At 42.0% G+C, this 25,103-nt stretch overlaps 1 protein-coding gene across 1 annotated transcript; it reads right to left on the minus strand.

Moving 5' to 3' along the window:
• Window positions 1-2,310: 2,310 nt before the first annotated feature.
• Window positions 2,311-24,622, minus strand: LOC142143115 (b(0,+)-type amino acid transporter 1-like). The gene is made up of 8 exons (XM_075200831.1): window positions 24,448-24,622; window positions 23,610-23,932; window positions 15,543-16,325; window positions 13,316-13,449; window positions 9,982-10,111; window positions 5,308-5,432; window positions 4,322-4,409; window positions 2,311-2,703 (listed from the first exon to the last, which is right to left on the minus strand). The coding sequence occupies exons 1-8, from the start codon at window positions 24,620-24,622 to the stop codon at window positions 2,473-2,475; spliced, it is 1,989 nt and encodes a 662-aa protein (XP_075056932.1). The 3' UTR covers window positions 2,311-2,472.
• Between the last annotated feature and the right edge of the window lie 481 nt (window positions 24,623-25,103).

Raw genomic sequence — 25,103 nt, forward strand, 5'->3', positions numbered from 1 at the left:
AGTGAACGACCTCATTCTGCTCAACCCCTCCCACCAGACAGTGAACGCCCTCACTCCGCAAAGCCCCTCCCACCAGACAGTGAACACTCTCACTCTGCTCAACCCCTCCCACCAGACAGTGAACGACCTCATTCTGCTCAACCCCTCCCACCAGACAGTGAACGCCCTCACTCCGCAAAGCCCCTCCCACCAGACAGTGAACACCCTCACCCAGCACAGCCCTGATGGCAACCCCTCGGATTCGCCACTCCACACAGCCCTTCTGATCAGCCCTTCTGATCAGCCAGTGCAAACTTCAGATGTATATTTCATTTTGCACTTTTCCCAAGGTAAAATAAAAAAGGTTCAAGCGTTATGCGCTTTGGTGAAAAGCACAGCTGTGCAAAGCAAGGCACATCACCAGCAAAGACTACTTTGCACTATGTTTCAGCCTCATAAATGAGGCCCACTGTTTTTAATGTTGAATTTCAGAAAAATCCTTTATTTGAATGAGTCGTGGTGACTGGATCACTATTAAATAACTTTTGGTAACAATTTATTTAAAGCAAATAGTGCAGGGCACTTATTTATGTAATTGCATTTGCACTTATTTTTTTATATTGTTTATATTGTGGGATAGGTAATCCTTATTTCTGAGACCAGGGGGAAGGAATTTGTCTCTTGTTTAACCTTGCTATAGGATATGCCTATTTCTGATGCATATATCTGACACAATGAGCCTGTGTTTACCAAGCCTTTGGTGTATTGTAGTTTGGGAAACTGGCTTGTTGTGAGTGCTTTTGTTGGTCTGTGTGAATATGTATTCCGAACGGTCTGATGAAAGGCCACGTGTTAATTAGATCTTTTGATGTGTGAGGTTTAACTTGGAGACAGGAAGGTTTAATTTAAAATGTGCTGCAACATTTCCTGCATCTCAAAGATGCAGGACATCACAGCAAGGTTTTTAAGAATTTCAAAGCTAAGTATAAATATTAGTGGCTTTGTATTGTATGTAAATTTATGTTTGTGTAAATAGAGTATATCCTGATGCTAAAAATAACATGTGTCTGAAAGGTATAAATGCTCTGACTTGTACACTGAAATGTATTGTTCTTCTGACTTCATCTGACCTGATCACACTGGTATCTTCCACCAGTGTGTGTGAGCAAATAAACCATCTGCTTCAAAGACCTGCTTGGAAACATCTTCAATATTGCTGTTTTCCTGTGATCTACAGATTAGACCCTAAATCTAATCCGTTCTCCGGCTGACTCCGCGGTTTGGACCCAAGCTTTCCCAGTACCAACGCTCTGCCTGCTACCCATGCAGCCCTGGTCCATGTGATAGGTCAGGGGGGATCCATCCACAGCATCCCTGATCCATAGTAAGAGGTCAGGAGAACCGGCCCAGGTACACCAGCAACGAGATACACTAGCAGCATCAGTTACGCAGAAGAAACGTGGTTCCGAGTTCCATAGTAGGAGCTCAGTGGTGGCAGAAGGGGCGTATTCGTGATAACGAAAGGGAACAGTGGCAAAGTAAGCCTAGCCGGTTCCCAGCAACAACAGACAGGATGGCATAGGCGGTACATCCTGTCACAGTCGTAAAAAGATATTTTTTTTGCATCAGATTTTACCTTTGTGAATATGCCTCTTAATCTCTACCTGGAAAAAGGGTTCTTAGGAGCAGTGAAACAATGGAAAGTGCGTCTAATCCATACATTGCAGGAACATCCTGACTGCGCCCAACAGCTCCCATCAACTGGTCCAAACTTCACTGCAAACTCCGTCATCTTGCCCCGTGAACCTGCGCGCTTTGGCAGAAATCTAGTCATGTTTGTGCAAATCAACATACATGACAGTTCGAAAGAAGGTTTTGTGTTGCGTTATCGAAGTGTGGTGTGCACAGCAGAGACGGCACAACATTAACCTCTATGGATCTCTATGGCTCCCTATTTCTCCACTGATTAGTCATAATCTATTATTTTGTATTCAACCTGAGGAAGGAAAAAAACCTAATGGCAATATATAAATAGCTCTACCAATAAAATACTAATTTCTTTTGCGGAATTGTATACTATATGTAGAAGATAAAACTACTGCTATCCTCTCCTTAAACCTGTGTTTAGATATAAATATACATTATATACAGTGCTGATGCCTGACAAAGCTATAATGCCACATACTTTATAAATCTTTTAGTATTTAATGGGTGAGAAACATTATAGTTAAATTACACCTATCGTCTCTATATACCGTGGAGCTCACAAAATGGCCGCTTCCCCAGCATGAAGTCAACTGGTGTGCGCTAATAATGGTGATAGTCGTTAAAGTTCTTCCCGCCTCTGGGAAAGGTGTCATCTGAGGGCTGAAGTATGAGGTACGGAAATCACAACGAAACCTCTGCTACTGGGAGCAAAAACACTGAAGTCCTGGCGGTTGTTGCTTACAGAAAAAAAAAAGAAAAATAAATCCCAGCGCTCCTGTCTCCATCTCAGTTGTTTTTATCGGTCGGAGCCACTTCAAGTAGGAGTTGGAGGTAGAGAGTGATGGATTGGAACCATTTTGGAGACCATTTGTAGCAGACCACGGGAATGTAAACAATGATCCCACTGAGGATAAATAGGACGACGTAGAGATATTCCAGCTGAGGGCTGCCGATGATGGGAGCCAACACCAGGAACACAGAAGCAATAAGCACAATTATGGGGATAATGATCGGAACCTGGAACATAAAAACAGCATAACTACGAGGGAATAAATAAACATTAATTGATCATTACAATGCATTGTGTCACGTTTATTGATATTAGTGTCTACCTGTCGCTTACACACATTTAATTCAATTCTTTTAAAATAGATATATTTATTTTTGAATATTTTTAATGGGAATTTTTTTTCCATTCCACTGCCTAAGTGTGGACCCGCTAGCCGCTGGTGAGGCGGTAGGTTAAGTCTTACCACTCCTGCCCAGTATCGCAGCTGAATATCACTCCTCTGCCACAGCCAGATTATAGCAATAAATAATGGCTATAGATGATTTTCTATCCCTGCGATAGACGTCTATTGCAAACTAGCCCTATCGCCGTTTCTTAGTAAATAGACCCGTACAAATTTACACTGGCAAGATTGGTAAACCAGACAACAAGTAAACAAATTAAAGAAAATAATGAGTACATACTGGGGGTATCTTTACACATCAAGGGGTAGATTTATTAAACCTTCTAAAAGGAAAAGTGGAGGTGTTTCTCATAGCAACCAATCAGATTCTAGCTACAATAATCTAGTACATTCTAAGAAACTAGAGCTAGAATCTGATTGGCTGCTATGGACAACATCTCCACTTTTTGTAAGGTGTGATAAATCTACCCCAAAGACTGAAATCTGATATCACAGAGATACTTCATAAGAGTAGTTAGTTTGATGGACACCCAATTTAAAGCCAGCTGACATCCAGCCATTGGTGGGTGATAAGACGTCTGACATTCAGAAAAGAGAAGTGATTCATGTCCGCAATGGTTAGTAGCACATTATATTGTAGCAGATTATTGTATTAGGCCAGTTACCAACACATAAGTACATTTATACATATATTACAAAATACTAAGCAATTAGAGGCAGAATTCTTAAAAGATTATTTAAAAAAATGACATATAACATATTTGTTTCCCTTTCCTTGAACATCAGTATCTTATCAATTGTCGGCATCAGTCGCAGACTCAAACGACCACGGCCCGACCACTAATCCAGCCCCCTCACTGCAAAACTTTTTTCATGCCACATCAGCAGCCAAAGTGCTCAGAATTCTTTAAAATCTTTTCTAATTTGCATTTTGATTGGGACACACATTAATTCCCTCATCCTTAATGTATTGCTGAGCAAGCTTCATACTTCAAATATTCTACAATAAACAGCATGAAACACTCCCAGATCTCATTGGAATGCGCAGCAGTAACCTCACCCCAAACATTTTGTCAGTCGCAATTGCACCTCGTGGTTTGAATACGAGAAAAATCCCCTATAATAATTGCACGGCATATTGCATCCAACTAAAGACAGCACAATGGCAGCTAAAAGGTCGAGAATGCACAACCGATTGCAGTAAATATAATATATTTTTTTACATAAATTAGAAGATATTTCATTATAATTATCATTGTCTCATTCCCGTGGGGAAATAAAATCTGGTGTCCTGTTTTTTGTAGAAACCAACAGGATTTATAGATGAAACTCTCACAACAGTCATACTGACATAAGTTCAGAAGGATGTACTGTAATACTCGAGTTCTGTTTACCCGTTTCCTGTCAGTGGATTCAAGTAATGAGAACACTTTGATACTTACCTTATATGGTCGGGGAATATCTGGCTTTTTAATCTTTATGTACAGGAGGCCAGCAATCGTTATACCGTAGAACAACCAGGCTGTGAAACTGAATGGAAGCAGAAAATATCAGCTCAATACAGGTTAAAGATAATGAGAATGTGCAAAAAATATATTCAGCAGGGTGGAGCCAAAATACACGGGGCCTGATTCATTATGGCACGTAAATGCTGATACAAGCCATATGTTGCATAAAATCGCTCTGTGCATGCACCAAAAACGCACCATACGCCACAGAACGCAGCAACATCCAATTCATATTCCAGCGCAAAGGACCCTTACTACAGCCAATAATTTCATGGGCGGAACCGGGAGGGGTCTGTGTAAAAGCACGGTAGTCAGTGTACAGTAAGAGCGTGCCAAGCTCTAGCGCATGCAGATGAGTCCCATTCAAACTAAGGTACGTGATTTTCAGACGTATCACTTGCACCGGGTACGATGTAAGTGGCGAGTGATAGCATGCATGCTAGAAGATGTGTTTGCAATCAGGAACAACTGTAAAAATGTATTTCATGTACAGAAGACATTCGTAACATACTAAAAGGGGGAAAAATTTAAGAAAAAAAACAACTTTTTTTTTTATTAACAGGTGACATTAATTTGTTTTTTTTCTTCTGTGTGTTCTTTTGTGACTTTATATTCCACATATGTATTGGACATATCCTGCAGTGTCTTGTCTGTTAGAGCAGAGCATACAGAGACCCGTATTCATTAACAAAGTTTTTTTCAGATCTGCTCCTTGGTTGATACGGACGTGCGGGTACCCGATATCCGTGCGGTATTAAAAAAAAAAAAAAAAAAAAAAAAAACGCATTTGTTTTGCACTTGTTAATGAATCCCCTGGTGTTACAATGTCATGATGCTGAGATATGACACAACCGAATCAATAATACTCTGTATCTATAATGTGGGGGAGGGATGGTGAACATATACAAGTATATACGCACCTGAAGAAGTTTACAATGCTGCTAAAATCGGCGGGTATTATCATCACGATAGAGATGGCGGATGTGAAGATGAGGGCTGGCGATGGGGTGAGGCGTTTCACGTGAGCCATTGATAGAGCGTCCGGCTGTCAAAGTAACAATCATTATTCATGTAGAATGGTAGAGTCTATACATCTATCAGCTAAGAGAGAGAGTGATAGACAGACAGATGTACAGATAGATATGAGGTAGATAGATATGGCCATACTGGATACAGATCAGCTAATCAGTGTCTTCAGTCAATGCCATATATCTATAATGACTGTTACTAATTGCCCAGGAGATAACAGGAGTACAGATATATTCACTACCTGTATTACTGTATCCTGTATTACTGTATCCTGTATTACTGTATCCCTAAGGCTGGGCACACACTTCAGGTTTTTTTACCTTATTGTCGTGTGAATCACACATCAAAACAACCCTTAGGTTGCTGTGTATCTATTTGTCAAATTACGTATTCTTTGATATATTGTTGTGTTCCATACCCACTATGTACCCTCCACCCTCCTTTCCCTTGTTATTTTTGTTCTTCCCCTTTCCTTTCTTTTTTCTGTATCCCCTACAAATTCTTTAAAACTAATAAAAAACTTTAAAGTTAAAAAAACAACAACCGTTAGGTCCAATATCACATTACTTGGTATGCTCCTACAATCATGTTGTATCGTTCTAAAGCACATCGTATTGTTTGATTTGGTGTTATATGTGGACTAAAAATCTCATTCAACTTATATCTCTATAAATGATAATGGGGAGACTTCAAAATTGGTAGTGTGGGAGGCTCACAAATGTTTTATCCGGGGTAAGTGTATACAGCTGGGTACTTTTCTCAAAAAACAGAAAGCTGAGGTTAGAGATGCCCTCCTTTTAGACATTAAAAAATTAGAGACGGATCACAAACAGTCTCTCTCCCCCGAGATTTTAGTGGAGTTACAAAAGAAACGATCTACTCTAAACAAACTGTTGAATGATAGAATGAAATTGGCCTGGAGAAAATGCAGAAATAAATATTTCCAATGGGGTGATAAACCAGGACGCCTTTTGGCAAGAGCTTTACGAGCCCAAAGATCCCTTACTTACATTCACTCGATCCAAGATAATAAGGGAGCCTTGAAACACACAGACAATAATATAGCGGGAGCCTTTCGGAAATATTATTCTCATTTATATAACATCAGGCCCTCCCCTTCAAGTAATGATGAGGACTCTAGGCTACAGGAGATAAACAAATATCTGAGAGATATCAGTTTCCCCAGGATCTCACAAGAAACTAGGGACATGCTCGATTCTCCTTTCACTTTTGAAGAATTGTCAGAGGCCATTAAATCTTCCCCATCAGGGAAAAGCCCTGGCCCAGACGGCTTTTCAATCTCATACTATAAAGCTTTCATGGAAAAACTTGGTCCCATTCTTCTAAATGCTTTTAACGATGTTTCCAGTGTAAATAGTTTCTCGCCCCAGTCTTTAGAAGCTCACATTACGGTCATCCCTAAGGAGGGGAAAGATCCCGCTTTATGCCCCAGTTATCGTCCGATTTCTTTATTAAATATTGATGTCAAACTATTTGCCAAATTAATCTCTAACCGGTTGAAAGTGCTTCTACCTAATTTGATCTCTAACGATCAGGTGGGATTTATCCCTGGAAGAGAGGCAAGAGACAATACAACTAAAATAATTGATCTCATACACACAGTTTCCGTCTCCTCGGTCCCCACGGTCCTCCTGTCAACAGACGCCGAAAAGGCATTCGATAGGGTGGATTGGTGTTTTATGAGAGGGATTTTGGGACATATGGGATTAGGCCCCTCCTGTCTAAGTAAAATTCTAGCCTTATACAGCTGTCCCTCAGCTAAAGTCAGAATAAACGATATTTTATCAGACTCCTTCTCTATCTCTAACGGAACTCGTCAGGGCTGCCCATTATCACCTTTGATATTTGTATTATGTATGGAAGCTCTGGCGAGGGCTATTAGGTGTAACCCTGACATTTCGGGTCTGCAGATTGGAAAAAAGGAATATCGTTTAGCTCTATTTGCTGATGATCTACTGGCAATAGTCACAAATCCAGTCATCTCTCTCCCTAATTTAATGTCTGAATTTTTAAAGTTTGGCCATCTCTCTAACTTTAAAATTAATTATTCCAAGTCTACCGCACTCAACATTTCCGCTCCAGAACATACGATTGCAGGTCTTAAGGATGCGTTCCCATTTAAATGGCAAGAGTCACATATACGTTACTTAGGAGTTTCCATTGCAAAAAATAATGAACATCTCTTCCGTCTGAATTACTCTCCATTATTGTCTAAAGTTAAAAAAGAATTAGGATCATGGTCCCTTCCGAAGTTTTCTTGGTTTGGCAGAATGGGTATCATAAAAATGAATATATTACCCAAGGTATTATATATTATGCAAGCATTACCGATTCAGATCCCGAAGGTATTTATTGACAATCTCCAAAAACTCATTAGTGGATTTGTCTGGGGAGGAAGAAAACCCAGATTTAGACACTCTATTTTATATAGACGAAAACACCAAGGAGGAGTTCAATTACCCATGTTTCAAAGCTATCTCCAGGCAGTTTATTTAAATAGAATCCTAGAGTGGACCAGAGGAGGAGAGGATAAGCAATGGGTAGAGTTGGAGGGTAATTTCAGTGGAAATCATCTATGTACTCTTCCATGGTTGCCTAGAGTCCCTAAGATAAACCACCCTACAATCGGGCCCACTCTGAAGGTGTGGAATAAACTTCGCACCTGGAGTGGTGTGGGGTCAGTCCCCTCCCCTTTGACCCCTATCGTGTGCAATCCAGATTTTCCTCCTGGCTTGTCCAGAAGTGCATTTGAGAAGTGGTCGAAAGCTGGGATTGTCAGCCTCAGCCAGCTGGTGGTCAAAGGGAAATTCTGTTCTTTTCAGGAGCTCCGTTCTACTTATTCGCTTCCCTCAAGTGAGTACTGGAGATATTTACAGGTGATGCACTATGTTAAATCAGTGAGAGGCAGCAATTCCCTGGCTAGGGAACCTACTCCCTTTGAGGCTCTGTGTCTATCTAAAAACACTCCCTCCCATACCATTTCAGGTATCTACAAAATCCTAATGAATGATATATTTCAAGCAGCTCCATCTTATACTGGTCCATGGGAGAGAGACTTAGCACCTTATATATCACAGACCTCATGGCCCAAGATTTATCAAAACACACATAGTTGCTCTGTGAGTGCCTCGGTCATAGAAACCCATTATAAACTTCTGACAAGATGGTATAGATGCCCCTCCACACTACATAAATATCACCCTCAGATGTCCTCATTATGCTGGAGATGTAACGGAGCCTTTGGCTCTTTGGTGCATATATGGTGGGAATGTCCTCATATTACTCCCTTTTGGGATGAAGTTATCAGGCTCTCTAAGACCATTGTTGGTCATGAGGTTCCGGTAGACCCGGGTTTTTGGCTTTTATCTCTCTCCAACATTCCCTCATCTAAATACAAGAAATCACTTTTAAAACACTTAAACAACGCAGCCAGAGCAGTTATTCCAATGCATTGGCGATCTCGATCTCCCCCTTCACTCAAGGACTGGTTCACCAGAGTCGAATTTTATATGTCAATGGATGATATTATTTTTTCTGTAAAAGATAAATACTCAGACTTCACAGCCACCTGGTTCAGCTGGTTGGAGTTCAAGGAAACAGTAGAATTTAAGACCCTTCTTTGCTCCCCAACCTCAATCGATTGAGGGCTGCACATTCAAAAATGTATCTTTTGAATTCTTATATAAGGTATCTTAAATCGGCTTATCCTCCACCTACTCAGGTATATGATTTGACAGTCCCCTCCATTCATCACGTGAACATTTGAAAATAGCATGAAGAGTTTCACATACTCCCCCCCCCCCTCTCCTCCTACCCCTTCCTCCTTTCCCCTTGTTTCTCGCCCAATTCCTACCGTGTGTCAACCCCCCTTCTTTTTCTCTTGTTTCCTGCGTCAATTCTGTTCAATTGGATTCATTAGAAAAAAAAAAAAGAGAAAGAGGAAACAGCTGTTTGCTTGCTTTATTGTAATTGTCGACAGATAGACTTCTATCATATACACTTTGCATATTTCTCTCTGTTAACATATAATATTATTGTACTAAACGTAACAATATGCATATCTACCACGCTTCATTGATAATCTGCATTGTTGTACTTTATCTTTCTAATAAATAAAGAATTTATAAAAAAAAAATCTCATTCAACTAAGGAATGAAGTCATTCCAATCCTGCAGTGTGTGTGCACTAACGTCCAGATCTCCATAGAGTTTACAGAGTCACGATCTTTTCAGCAGATGGTTATGACAGATGGAGAGCACAGATCTGAAGATAAATCTTGTAAAACGTGTATAATGTGTACACAAGAATCGGCTGCTGATCGGGACTTTCAGTCGCTGGTAAAATCGTTACAGATTTATCATTGGGAGAAATTTTCTGATGTGTGTACCCAGCCTGAGTCAACTCACTGAACTCCTTAATTAACTGCTGAGCCCCCCCAGCATGATAGTGGCCCATACACCCTCACATTGATAGGGTAAAAGAAGCACTTCCAGAAACACTGATAGAAAGCCTGGAAACCAACACACAGTCAGAACGATGCTTACCAAATGCCCCTCTCTGGCTGCCACATAGCACACGCGGCCTCCGCTGAAGAAGGTTCCATTTGCAGACCCAAACGTGGACAGAGCGACACCCAGAGAGATTATCCACGTCCAGGTGCCCAGCACTTTCAATCTACAGTAATTAGAATCATGGAGAATTACTGGAGTGTTGGGCCAAAAGTTTTCTCTGCTAGCCACAAGGTAATGCATAGGATGTCTGGCAGCACAGGCAGAAAACCAATTTACTCAGACTGGTGAACGAAACCACACCAATGTAAGTGCATACCTCCCAACCGCCCCGATTACAACGGGACAGTCCCAATTTTGGTGGACTGTCCCACACATCATTGAATGGAGAGGGGTTTTTTTGTTTTGTTTTTTTATTAATGTGTAGTCGGACATTTTGCAACACCTCCCGCCAATAGGAGAAGGACTCTGAGGGAACAACCTGCGCAGGAAATATTCCTTCCATAGAAGATCCTGCTGATCTTATGGCAATAATTCAATAGATTCTGTGGACACAATTGAGGTGAGTGTCTGTCTTGAAAGTTAATATTGGGGTGTTAATGTTTCAGGGTGGCTGAGTAGCTGTTTGGGGGTCAGTGAGAGTATGTGGTGTACTTTGGAGCAAGTTATTTGTGATTGCCTGGGGAATTTAGGCTGCCTGTGTGGGTGTTTTGTGGTCATGCGGCCTTTGAGGTGTGTGTTTACGTATTTTGGGGTGACTAAAGGTAAGTTGGTGTGAGGGGGTGGCTAGAGGTGATCTGGTGTTTGGGTTAAATGTGGGTGATTTGGGGTCACTTGGGTAAGACACCCCCCTCCAGTGCACCATGGCAGTTTTAATGCAGTGCTGCTGTCAGCAGTTCTTAAAAATGTGTCATTGTCCAGTTGTGTTTAATGTGATTCTGACATCAGGATTTAAATTGTCATCTCTGACAGTTGTCTAAGTATTATTAGACAATTGGTTATGAACTTACACCCGAATGGTATCTGCATTTCTACTACTCCAGGGAAAAGACCCTTTTCAATGCCTATGTTATATTCACAGGGAATTTCTATCAGTCAGAGTTAGCGCAGGCCTTCCCAAGGCGCGGAGTCTATACAACCCCCTGGTCTTCACCAAGAACCACCGCAAGGCGAGATGGAATTTTCTGCTGAAGGTTCGCAGGTCTCGGCCCTTAGGTTAGCCCATTGACGTGATAGGTGATGGGTGGTTTGTAGGAGACCCAAGGCTGGATCAAGGAGAGCAGACTCTGTAGCGGTAGAGATGTACATTGAGGCAAGTAGGATTAATTAGCTGAAGCTACAGCACAGAAGAATCCTAGGCCGTAATCAGAGGAACACTGGGTCAGATACACTGAAGAGATGCCGCACACAGAATTATCTGAAATGGGAACCGAAGACACTCTGGGTTGGATACATTGCAGCACAGACAATAGAGTGGTCGGTATGGATAGTCGAGTACACAGAAGCACAGGCAGCAGAATGGATGTCTAGAAGCAGAGGTCTAACAAGCCCATAGGTCATACACAGGGAAACACCAGAATTTAACACAGGGAGAGCCAGACGCCAAATAGTAACTTATTGTTCTGACACAGCTGCAGTGTCAACGTGAGCTTTATATACTCTGCAGTTTGTATATGCCGCCTCCCAGCCACGATCATGTGACCACCCGAACCAGGAAGTGCTGATCTGTACACAGAGGCAGAGGAATCAGCAGCACAGGAGTGTGAAGCAGGTACGTTTTGTGACAGTAAATTAAAGAGAACCTGTCACTTTTGTGTTAATATTGTTTTTACAGCTCCAAATTGGAAATTCAGGATATGATAGTTGCAACTACCTGGTCATAGAAACATGCTCCTGTAATGGGAGAGCTCTCACATCCACTTCCCATACAATCCTTTTGTAGACTCAAGTCTAATCCTAAAGGTTTAATCTTATCACTCTACTGTTTGCTTATTGCTTATGGTCAGCCTGATAAAGATCCCCATTAATTTACAATGGAAAGAGGACATGGGGTGAAGGGGGAACTAGAGATAGAAGAATGGACTAAAATAAACAAAAAGATTGCCAAGAGCTTGATATGTGTGATATTTAAAAAGAATGTCTATAAACTGTTTTATATGTGGTAAATGGTGCTCACCCGAATCCATGCCTTCTACCCCAGGTCCTCTAAGGACTGTTGAAGAGAATGTAGTTTTGAGGGCACCCTGTTCCACACTTGGTGGTACGATCCCAAGATACTGAGATTCTGGCTTCATGTTCATGACTAATAAATAGGGCTTTGATATACCGCCTTAGTCCCTCCTTTGACTCTTTGTAACTTTGTCTCTTTTCAAAGACATATGGTTGGTAGCCAAAATTAAAGCTCATATATACATGTGCTACCTCATATGTTTTCTTAATGAAAACTGGAAAGTTGTTTCTTTGGTTTATCAGTGGCATCATGTTTGAAGCCCCTACCCTCTTCTCCTTTTTTTTCTTTGTTCCATATTTCCTCCTATTGAAATTATACTGATTGTACAAATTGTTAATAATATATATATATATATATATATATATATATATATATATATATATATATATATATATATATAAAACATGTTGGGAGTCAGAATAGTCTGTCTGGGTCAGTGATGTACATGTATTACTTCTCAGTAAGATCATCATTATCAACATTTATTTATATAGCGCCAGCAGATTGCGTAGCGCTTTACAATTGGAAACAAACAGTAATAAAACAATACAGGGCAATACATACATTCAGAGAGGTAAGAGGGCCTTGCTTGCAAGCTTACAATCTATGGGGCAAGCTTACAATCTGTGGGGCAAGCTTACAATCTGTGGGGCAAGCTTACAATCTATGGGAATAAGATTGGGTTTTGTTAGGCTATAACCTGCCTGTGAATCTCTGGGAGCATTCGCTGATCCGCGTAACCTGCGGTCAATTCCATTTCGCAAGGAGACTACGCTAGAGACCCTGAAGATCCACTAGTGATGATATCTGATTCAGGTGATCCCCACATTCTCCCTTATTGTATTATATTTTTCATCACGTTCTCACATTTTCTTCTTTATGTATGCCTATTAACATCAAAATGATAATTTTAATTATTCGTAGAATAGATATTCTACACACAGTGTAGGGGACACCGGTTGGGGCCTTAGACCTCTGCGGCGATGAAGAGTAGGTGTGTGGGGCAGCACAGCAAAAATTTAAATCCAGTTTTATCTTTAAGTGCTAACTATGGTTTTGAGTAAATAAAGACCCCAATTAAAGAAACAAATAAAAATCATGATCATCACATTGCCAAGTACATATAAATCAGAAACTGACCCCCAGCTGATGGCGACAGCATCTGAAGAAAGCATTTCCTGCGGTGTCAATGCTGCAAAATAGCTGACGTTAACCAGGAGATAGAGACATGTGACAAGTGGGATCGCGATCATCACCGCTCGAGGGAGGTTCACCTATAATAAGGCAGAAGAAATTACTGTAATATTATACTTTGAGATAAAAGATAATAAGCGAGATAATGAGTGAGACCATTGGGGTTAATTACGAAAGGATGGCACAGCTTTTTTGAGTTCTAAAACCAAAGGGTCTGATTCATGTCTGAACGCAACTTACATATATGTTCCGTGTATAAAAGGAGCACGGAACTTGTGCGTAGTCCCGGCGGTATTCAAATCCAAGCGGATCTCAATCTGGGTGGAAGTACGCTCTGTCTAAACGTCACTTGTCATACGTGGAGAGACACAATAGACCACAGTATATGCACATGCGTATGTGCAATTAAAGCTCACATAAAAATGCATAAAACTATTATTTTATCAAAATTTAAAACAACAACAACTGTTAACAGTATAATCATTTATATAACAATATATTTTCAATCATACGTTTTATTTATATGATTTACATAAATAAATATCATTTCAATGCATACTGTGCACACAATCTGTTTTTATAGTCTATTTTAGTTGCATACAGTTGTTCTATGATAGCTACAGGCTGCATGTAGTTTTTAAAGACAATGCCGTGTCAGTCATCACTAATAGTCGGCATTTGCACCTGCCTTGGTGCTGGATCTAAGTATACTTGCAAGAAACCCAAGACTTAAATCACTCGCAGGTGCGTCGGACGCCCGTACTGTACATAGCCTACATTAGACAGCCCTTTCCCTCTCCCTATCTGCCTCTTAAGTCGTAGACGGTCATGCCAATATGAATTGCATACACTTGCATTTATTGACGTGATATCCATTTCTTGGCATGCGCAGAGTTTTTTCCCACAGGATATGCCACGCAAACCGACGGCCGTCCGAGCATGAATCAGACCCTTAGGGCTATATTTACTAAACTGCGGGTTTGAAAAAGTGGAGATGTTGCCTATAGCAACCAATCAGATTCTAGCTATCCTTTATTTAGTACATTCTACACAATGACAGCTAGAATCCGATTGGTTGCTATAGGCAACAGCTCCACTTTTTCTAACCCACAGTTTAGTAAATCTAGCCCTTAGCCTCTTTGTTGTATTAAGAGATGGTCAAACCAGCTGCAGATCGATTCTTGAACCATTATTTCAAATAAAATTGAGAACGTTGAACAGGTTTAACTGAGTTCCGATCGGTTCACAGGTGACCAATGTGCTTAAATTGATCATTTTTTTACTTTTTATTTCGCAAACAGGGAAAATGGAACGCAAACGGAGAATGCAATCAGCAAACCATAACCTGCAAACAGTAGTGTCCGTAGTTCACATTAAAAAAAAATTTTTTATAATACTTTCTTTAACTGTTTAATTTTCAAAATAAAAGTATTTAAAAACATTCATTTTAATGTGAACAGAAGACCACAAATACGAATCTCGAACAGGAAACCTCGGCCGTGAATGTGAACATCGTCTACGAACAAGCGAACTTCAAGTGGTGAATTACAAATATAAACCCAAATTTTGAAACCGCAAGTTCAAAATCACGACCTATAAATTATTGTCCTATGAACATATTCATGGATTTCAACCCAGTGAAATCTGATCGAATTTCGAATCGTTTCAGAATTTTTAAGCATCTCTAGTTGAAGAACAAGGGGAGTGGCTCTGTGCATTGTTCTTTTACACAAAATAATAACAGATGCTGAGTGTTACATATAGAACAATATGGGGCATATTCAATTGTTGGAGGTTTTCGTCGCGGAAAAAGTATTACTGTTATTACGGTAATACTTAGCCGGATTTCAGCTCGCAGCTCCCTGAAACGCGAGCTGAAATCCAGCGAGAAATTGAATATGCCCCTATAACTGATAATGTGCATGCATACTGGATGAAAACGAATACTGAAAATTTTACTTACCGCATAACATAAGTGGTACTGTGCCCTTGTATGCAGAAGAAAAACAAATACTGAGAATTGCATTTAGCACAAGAGAAGTTGTACCGTGTAGTTGCCCTTGAACTCAGAAATTGAGAATTGCATCCAGCATACAAAACAAAATTCATCTTTTATATTATCTTAATACATTTGTTTTATTGTTTTTGTTTTTTCTACTGAACATTCACTAACCTCAGGGTTCTTCAGTTCCTCTGTAACGTAATTCAGATTGTTCCATCCATCGTACGACCAGAGTCCTTGATAAAAGGCCACTCCTATGGGGCCAAAATCAGTGGCTGTATTTTCAAAGGCATTCTGTAAGACCTGAGTGTTCCCCTTTACCAAAAGAACCACCCCGCCCACAATTATGGCCAACAGCACTATTAGTTTAGCAGCTGTAAAGAAGTTCATGATAGAAGCAGCCAGCCTGACGTTGAGGCAGTTGATGATGCCCAGGACAAGGATGCAGGCCGCTGCTGTGCACTTAATCACCACCTGCGGAGATGGACAGTCTGGGTAGAAAGCGGCCACCACATATTCCGCAAAGCTTAGAGAGACTCCAGCAATACCGGCGGGTCTCACCACAATGACAGAGGTATAAGCCAGGAGGAAAGCAGGTAAAGAGCCAATGTTCCTTAAAATATATATGTATTCCCCCCCTGATTCCTTAATAACGGTTCCAAGTTCAGCATAAGAAAGGGCTCCCAGCATAGCCAGAAGGCCACACGAGGCCCATATCATTAGACTGGCCCCGGGGCTCCCCATGTAATACAGAACCCATTGAGGAGACATGAAAATCCCAGAGCCAATCATTGTGCCAGCTATCAGCGACACAGCGCTAACCAGTCCAAGCTCGCGTTTCAGGTGGAGTTTTTCTGTTTCTTTATCCAATCTTCCATCACCAGTAAGAGAGGAATCTGCACTTATCCGTTCTTTCATCTTGGAGTATACGAGAAGTTCACTGCTCAGATCCTTCTGAAAAAGAGGAAAACCAGAGATAAGTTAATTATTAAAGTGCTATGTGCAAAGAACATATCAGGTTTTATACACTTAAAGTTAATGATCTATACAAAAATAAGCCATGTAATGGCAATTATGTTAATGGTGGCTGAGGTTAGAGGGACCCTGAATGCCACAATCAGTTTTGTGGTCTCGCTTTATCCTATTTTGAGGTTCTCCACTGATTCTTCCAAGCCTGGTCTCTTCTTCTATAGTATATTATCCTATTATATACATGACGTACCTGTACGGAATGTCACAATTCTTTAGGCTGGCAGCAGAATCACCACACACTGCTTCCTGTGAGTGTCAAGTGTCATCGAGCCCAGAGATAGGTACTTTAGACCTCAGCTAGGATGCCAGCTTGTTGTCTTGGATTGCAGTATCCAAAGCAAGCTGTGTTAGTGCAGGTGTAAATAGTACTCTATTGTGTAACTCAGCTGAGTTTGTTTACAGTCCTCCTCCTCTAACACATCCCATTTGCCAACCCCCCCCCCACACCTAGTGCATACAATACAGTCTGTTTATTATGTCATTTTGTAGTTTGCTCCAACCACCATTGCACGGCGCTGCAGACCCTTTGTGGTGTCTGATGAATAAATAATAATTATAATGAAATGGTGACCCCTCCTTTGCTGTGAATAACATTAGAGTGTTGTGTTATAGTGTGATGCATTCCTCGCTGTATGACCCCTTTAGCTGTGGCTGTGGCATAGGTGTGGCACCTGCAACCAGAACGCCCACTCTATAGCGCAGGTGTTTGACACATAATTTCGCTGGAGGTGGATGATGTTGTGGTCATTGGTGCATTGCAAAGTTGAATACAATAAAAGGTTGGGCAACAGACCATCTCATGATAAAGTAAAATAAAACTTTATTCACACTCCTCCTCAGCACATAATCATAACGGTTACACTGACAGCTTACCGCCAATTCCTCCGGTATAGATCTTAGTAGTTGTTACATGATACATTTCATATCCATTCTCCTCACTTCACCTGCACAAAACTTTGGTTACAGCAATTGTGTCTTGATCACTTATAAATAACTTATTTGTGGCTGGATTTCACACAAGACAACTACCGCCTGACCATTGTTGTGTGACAGGATCATTTAGCTTACGAATCACTTTTACCCATACTTGCCAACTCTCCCGGATTGTCCGGGAGACTCCCGCATTTTGCGAGAGTCTCCCGGACGAGTGTGGCAATCTCCCTGATAGGAAGTGGGAAAAATTCAGCGGGGGCGGGGCTAAACGCCGCGATTCCGGGTGAATCGCGGCGTTTAGCCCCGCCCCCGCTGTAAAATGACGCGGTTTGCGTCATTCCGTCACGGGGCGGGGCCAAAATGACACGATTTCGCCGCCCCGCCCCGCCCCCTGCACGCCCACGTCCCAGCCGGCATCTCCCGGAAAAAGAAAAAGAAATGTTGGCAAGTATGCTTTTACCTTTGCAGTCTGGCTGGACCGAAATGCAAAATGTAGACTTAACCTCATGTATCAAACTTGCGAGCAGGGTCTCCTCACCTCTTTGTCTGTTTTACCCAGTTTGTTTATTAGTTTACTGTGTTTGTCCCCAATTGTAAAGCGCTATTGAATATGTTGGCGCTATATAAATAAATGATGATGATGTTGATAACGTAGAAATAACTTATTGTAGATATTTATTTTAATTAGAGGTGCAGGGCACCACTGTATATCATTGCAAATGTAGTGAATTTTTTTATTGTGTTGTACTTCTGTATAGGAAATGTATTTATTTCTGAGACTGTGCCAGGGGAGGAAATTGCATTTTCGTAATTTTTCTAAAGGAAGCCTCATGCTAATGAATTCTTTTCATGTGAAGTGACCAACAGGTCTTTATAGCCTTCAAGCACAATAGAGAGTCGTTACCTGTTATCCTGCCTTGATAAAGTGAAAGGAAATCTCTGAACAATGTGATTTAGGATATCACAGATTGCTGTAAATTACTTTGCATTGCATTTAAATCCAAGTTTGGAGAACATATTGCATCCTGATAATAATTATCTGATATAATATCTCAGTCTTTGGGGAGCCATCTAATATTAGGGGGCGGCATTACCCCCTGCTAACATGTGTGTCAAAATGTGTAATAAAGGAGCACTCTTTGACCATGTAATGTATCATCATACCATCTATAACTTCTGGAAAGATCGCTAGTACCACCAACTGGCGTGTAACTGTCCTTATTAAGACTACATGAGCTAATAAATCATCACTGCTTCAAGATCCTGCTTTGACGCCTACTTACCTGTGCTGCAATTCCTGTGACCTACAGATTAGACCAATCTAATCCATCTCTTCTGAGGTTGGAACCCTGCATCCAGTACCAACGCTCTGCCCGCTACCTGCAGCTCTGGCCAGTGTGATAAGCCGGGGAACCATACACAGTAACCCTGATCTGAAGCCAAGAGGTCAGGGTTACCAGCCCAGGTGCCCATGAAGGGGGTACCATAGCAGCGAGAGATACCCAGAAGGAAGTGGTCCTAGGTGCCAGTTAAGGAGCCTAGTAGAGGCAGAAGGCCCCTCCTACTGCAGTTAGAGGGGCACAATTTGGGATAAATAAAGGGGACAGTGGCAAGGCAGCCCAGTCGGTTCCCAGCAACACATGGACTGGGTGGCATAGGAGGCCCATATAATTGACAAGTTACTGTACATACCCGGTGTTTCTGGGTGTAGTAATGCCACAGCATTTGGTCACAGCTTCTCACACATATAGACACACAGTGGGCTATGTGTCAGAGGTTCTTGCTCTCTTCCTCATAAACCAGCACAATATCCATGGACTCCTCTCCATATGTTCCCACCATCCCTTCCCCAATGGCCACACTGTTGCTGTTAGCATATAACATCCCCTACTCCAAGGACTTTTCAACAACCTACAGCCATCCACTAAACCAGGGATTCCTCCACTCCAAATAACCGTGCTGTCAAGGGGCTAAGACCTCCCACCCCCCCCCCCCCCACTGTGCAAGGGACACTTTATAAGGGGGCTCTCCTCCTGCTACTGTACTAGTAATCATCCAAAACATTGATGGACGTTCCTTCATAACCAAGCTGATACTGGCAACTCTCCTTGCAGAAGACTTCTAGACTGCTTCTCCATGATCCATCCCAGTAACCAGGGATTCTCTTACTTCAGCCTTATAGTCTCTAACTGCGCTCCAATTACCCATGTTCTCTCTGCAGTGACCCCCTCCCCTCTGTGAGGGCAGTGCTCAGGGGACTATTACTTGATGGGAGCTCCCCCCCCTTCATGTCAGCTGCTACACACCGGCCCATTCTGGTGCATTTTCTAGGGTACCTCTGAAGGTCTGAATCCCCCTTGTGGTCTCCCACACAGTGGAAACAAATACTTAATGTTGTGTCATGACATGCACCATCGCACCCATGGACTTATGACCTCCCTCCAGACTTCCTGGCACTACTAGTAATTTTCGGTATTATATTTGCAAAAGTTTCAGGAAATTGGTAGAAACAGATTTGTCATATGTCATGCTATAAAGTGTCTGGGATAAGCCCCACTTTACATAATGTCAACCATATGTAACAATTCTGTGAGTACCCCCCCCCCCCCCCCCTCTCCACAAACTATGACTTGAGAATTGATATGAGACTACACCATTAGCAAGATAGGATAGACTTCTGCGCTGGAGGACACTATGGACCTCATTAACAAAAGATACGCCATGCCCACGGCAAAATGCGTTAGTTTTGCACCAGTGTTTGCAGATAGGCCACCCAGAGAACTTAAAGGTGCACACATACCCTCCACTCTTGGGAGGAGTCTCCAAAACTAGAAGTTCACCTAGGTTTGTAGGGAGGTTCACAAATCGGATGTGCAAAAGAATAAATGAGACATCGAAATCCAACTTACTAACACTTTGGAACCAGCTCATTAAATAAAATGTTTAAGTTTTTCCACCAGTCTACTGCTCAGTGTAACCTTATTCATAGCCAGGTCAAGTCAATCACTAGGAAACTCTGGGATTGTCTTTATTATATGTGACACTTGTGTTTGCTAAAAGGTGCTTGTTGCATCCCATTAAAGTATAGGATGAGACCCAACATCTTACGCCTCACAACTGGGGCAAAAATCCAAATGTTTTTTAGTAGTAAAATTGGCCGTAGGACCTACTGCAAAGCAAGTAACACACCATTTACACCTCAGTAGGGAATCTTGTTTTTGTGGTGTTCCGTAAAACTAGGCATGCTGTACTTACCAAGGAATGGATGTGCTCCACTCAGCTCATACATAACTCCTAATTTCTGGTCCTCCACAAATGCTGCTGTCTTGCTCCACAAACTCATGCATTTTGACAGAAATCAAGGTGCATCTGGGATAATCGAGGATCACGGAGTCCCCAAAGAGGATCTTGCTTGCAGCTCCTCGGTCATTACACTCTTTGTAAATAAAGCATTGTGACCTCTTAAGGATTCAGACTTCCACTGATGGGAATGTGAAAGTGAATTTGGCAGCTGATAGGACAGGTGCTGAGACCAATCAGGCCCTGCATTCATGTACACACCCCCTGTACAAGTAGTTTAAATTTTCCACCCAACACAGCCTTTCAGCACTGAAACATCTCTTCTCTCTTATCGGAGCGTAGGTTTCATCACATGGTACCTTCTCCTTCTCCAGGCTCCCCTTTCAGTAGTACCGCATACAACTTGAGACAAACACACATCTTTTAATACAGGTAAGATAATAAACAAGAGACAAAATCAAAGGGTATATACAAAAGGGACAATGAGCCAGATTTATCAAGACCCTATGGCTGTCCAAAATGGGTGTTTTGTCAGTGATAGGGCTGTTTTTGCAGTCTCAAAACCAATATTACCTAGACTTAATTACCAAACAATATATAGTTTACTGTTAGAAGCTGATTTTTTTTTAATTTAAGTAATTGCTCGATCACGTTTTGTCAAGTATTGCGGCAGTAACTGTTCCGTTGACACCATTTCAGCCTAGCATTAATAGACAATATAATGTAACAGAAATTACATTTTCATATGTAAAACTTTTTTACTTCATTTCATGAAAAAAAGCATGTAGTTTATTTTTTTTGTTATTGTAGTAGAAATTGACACTCAAACCAGAACGGGGCCTCCAGATCAGTAAGCAACTCTTATGTCTCTGGATAAGCGATGAAACATTGGAAAAGTGTGGAGACAAGTAATATATCACTGGGATAAGAAGCGATAAACTATGGTTATTGTCACACTGACAAGTAAATAATAAGGTTTTTGATGAATAGGTCCCTAAATCTGAATTATTAATTATAAGAGCAGCATGCCCCCCTCCAAAAAAAATCCTCACCCTGTCCAAGCCAATGGGAAATTCTTCTGTATTTGTAATCCAATGGGAAAATAGAAAAACCCTTAAAATCCAACAAAAACATCTCACTATGAGCACTTGTCATTGATTGTCTATCACCTAGAGTGACAAATAATCCAATTAACTGCTTAGCCAATCACAACCGTTTCACCACGCTGTCCACGTGTGATTGGTTAGTGACTAAAGGAAGTCTCTGACAATTCAGGTCATTCTGTGGCAGGTGCTCGCAGCGATCAGTTGTGTAGGCTTTTATGAGTTCTCTTTCCCATTGTATTACAAAATCCCATTGGATTACAAAATCAGAAGACTTGCAACAAAGAATGAAGAGAAAATATTTTATTTTCATCAATTTATTTATATGGTGCCATAGAATCTGGCAGCGCCGCACAAAAAATAGAAAACAATACAGATAAATGGACAAGAGAAGCAATAGAATCAATAAAAATCATTACATGAGACTATAGAGAAAGCAACTAAATAAGAAGACACAACTAGAATAAAGGAAACATTACAAAGAGGATGAGGCTATAGGGGGTAGAGAGGGCGAAACACGTGAGAGTTAACATTAAGAGGCTTAGGGTAGTAAATGGAGACGATTGATGAGGAGTGAAATGGACAGTTGCAGTGTGAGGAGGTAAATGTCTTAGGATGGGGCCGGCTAGGCAAGACTGGAAAAGTGAGCTTTGAGGGAGCGCTTGAGAGATTTGAGGATGGAGGAGAACGTAGTGGACTAGTAGAGAAGTCTTACTTGACAGGGTCAAAGATGTAGGAGGGGGGATGTAGTTGAAATATCAACAATGAAAAATGTTGACAATGAAAATGTTAACATTCATAATGTTGACACCATAAAGTTGACTGATTGTCAACGCAGTTATTAGGACTCAATTAATTCATTTTGAATTAGGCCTGCAGTACCTTTATACTACCAGAGTCACTGCTGTACCTGAACAGTGTCTCCTTGCCTGCAAGGGGATAAGGCCTCATCATCTGATCTGGATTGTGATCACCTGTGTCTGGCCTTTTTAAAACTGCCTTTTCCAACAGAATGGTGGCAGTTAATTTTGGCTCTGCGCTGGTCTTCCCTATGATCTGGTCCTGATTATCTGACCCCTGTTTGTTCAGCCATTTTGCAACTTTGCTTGTGACCCAGACTCGGCTTTGTTTGACATTGCTCCTGTCTTCTCCCTGGTACTGTTGTGGATCTCTCAGCTTCTGACCTTGGCTTGCCTGATCTTCCTCCTGTCTAATCCTGTACCTGCAGCTAACCTGTTGTGCATGATATACAGCACCTCCATTTTCACTGCTAAACCTGGTAATGCTGGTGTCCTACTTCATCAGCTAAACCTGGTAGTCCTGGTGTAGAACTGAGTTCAAATCAAAAAGAAGAGGCAGGAGAACTGAAAACATGTCTTTATTGTGTGGTATATACTAAGAACTGAAGATGGCTGCCAGGTATTTCCTTTAAGCCTGCACTTCCTGAATAGCAAGTGGATGGCAGTGATGTCACTTCCGCCAACCACACATAGCATACATCTACATCCTCCTTTTTTTAGAAAAAAGTAACAATCAACAGATGTGTGGGTGCGAGACAGTGTGACAGGTGTTGGATGTGGGACCAGTGTGCAAATGAAAATACACATGAACTGGTAATACCGAGAGTTACATAACAAAGTGCTGGAATTTAGTATTAGGCCTGGAGATTCTACCAGACCTCATAATGAAGAAAGAGGGAAGTCATGTGTCCTGTGTTGAACAGGGCTCACTATTGGTCAGGGGTATAGGAATGTCCTGCATTGCAATAGATGCATCTTCAGAGGACCTATTGTCCAAATTGATAGGTGTCCTGACACCCTCAGGCGGTATTCCGTGGTATTCCGTGGGCTGGGAGTGATGGCTCACACACCCCTAAGAAGTGACGCCTCTTGCGCTCATACAAAACACCGTCAGATTGCATCACGTAAAATCCTAGGAGAGCATATCGGATTACAAACCGCTGACTATGCAGGAGGATGCCCTCTGAGATAGTTATCCCGTCCCGGAAAGCAAAGAATGACTTGAGGTCATGAGGCAATTCCCTGGAGGAAGACGGCCAACCATGCACAACGACATGCGACAACTGTTGGCAAAAGTCATCCCTGAATGTAACATCACGCAGCTCTTCCATGCGCTGGGTGGAGAGGACATCAAACTCTATAGCATCCATGTCATCGTCAGCATCAGGGGCAGCTGAGTCCGGTGAGCATGTGATAAAGCGTCAGCTACTTGGAGGTCCTTTCTATGTTTGTACACCACATTGAGATGGTACCTATGGAGCTTGAGCTTGAACCGTTGAATACGTGCCGAAGCAGTGTGCATATGTTTGCAGAGAATAGTGATCAGTGGTTGGTGATCTGTTTCAACCACCACTGGACGTCCGTAGATGAACTCGTGGAACTTTTGACAGATAAAGACAAGGGCAAGCAGCTCAATCTGAGCATACCGTCAGTGTCTGTAAGGGCTCTGACACATAACTGATGGGTTTTCAAAACCATGCTGGGAAACATCAGTAGAGATGATCACAGCAACATGTACATCAAAGAACTGGAGCACTGGGCTAGAAGTGATCATACCTTTGAGCAGAGCAATAGCATCAGCATGACAGCCCAACCTACACCATTTAACGTCATTGTGCAAAAGCTGGCGGAACGGAGCTGTGACGTCAATGTAGTGAGGCAGAAATTTTGAAAGGTAATTTGACATACCTAAAAATTGCTGCAAACCCAGCTTGTCTGTGGGGCTGGGAATTTGCTCGATGGCACGTGACTTGGCTGGATCTGGCTTGACACCCTCTGATGTTAGAAGGTGACTGACATTAGAGCCCTCAGTAACTCTGAAACGACACTTGTCAGGGTTCAATCGCATGTCATGTTCCTCCATGGTGCGACCCCGCACAAGGATGTCTTAATTGGTGATTTCACAAGCGTATCCCTCAAAGAGGTGCTTCATGCTGTGTTTGAACACTTCGCTGTCAGGGCCGGGGGTAGGCCGGCCGGCCGCCCCCCCGATGCAAAATACATAATTTCCCCCCGCGGCCGCATCTGATGATATCAGATGCAACCGCGTCAGCGCACAGGCGGCCGCATCACATGACAGGGGATGTGGCCGCGTCATTAATGTCTGCCCCCAGGGCTTCCCTCTCCCTGGCGCCTGCCAGAAAGAATCAATAATCTAGACCAGCAGGGGCAAACGCAGGATTTGTAGAGAGGGGTTTCCATGCCACAACACCAGTGGGCGTGGCCAGCATGCTTTGGGGCGTGGCTATAATTTTAGACAGTGCTTGGCTGCTCTCCAACTCTTCCTATCCCCATCATATACAATGGCAATGCTGTGTGCACTACTGTTAGAGCAGAGTCGTGTG

Source organism: Mixophyes fleayi, chromosome 3 (genome assembly GCF_038048845.1).
Source record: "Mixophyes fleayi isolate aMixFle1 chromosome 3, aMixFle1.hap1, whole genome shotgun sequence".
In the NCBI taxonomy this organism is placed as follows: Eukaryota; Metazoa; Chordata; class Amphibia; order Anura; family Limnodynastidae; genus Mixophyes; species Mixophyes fleayi.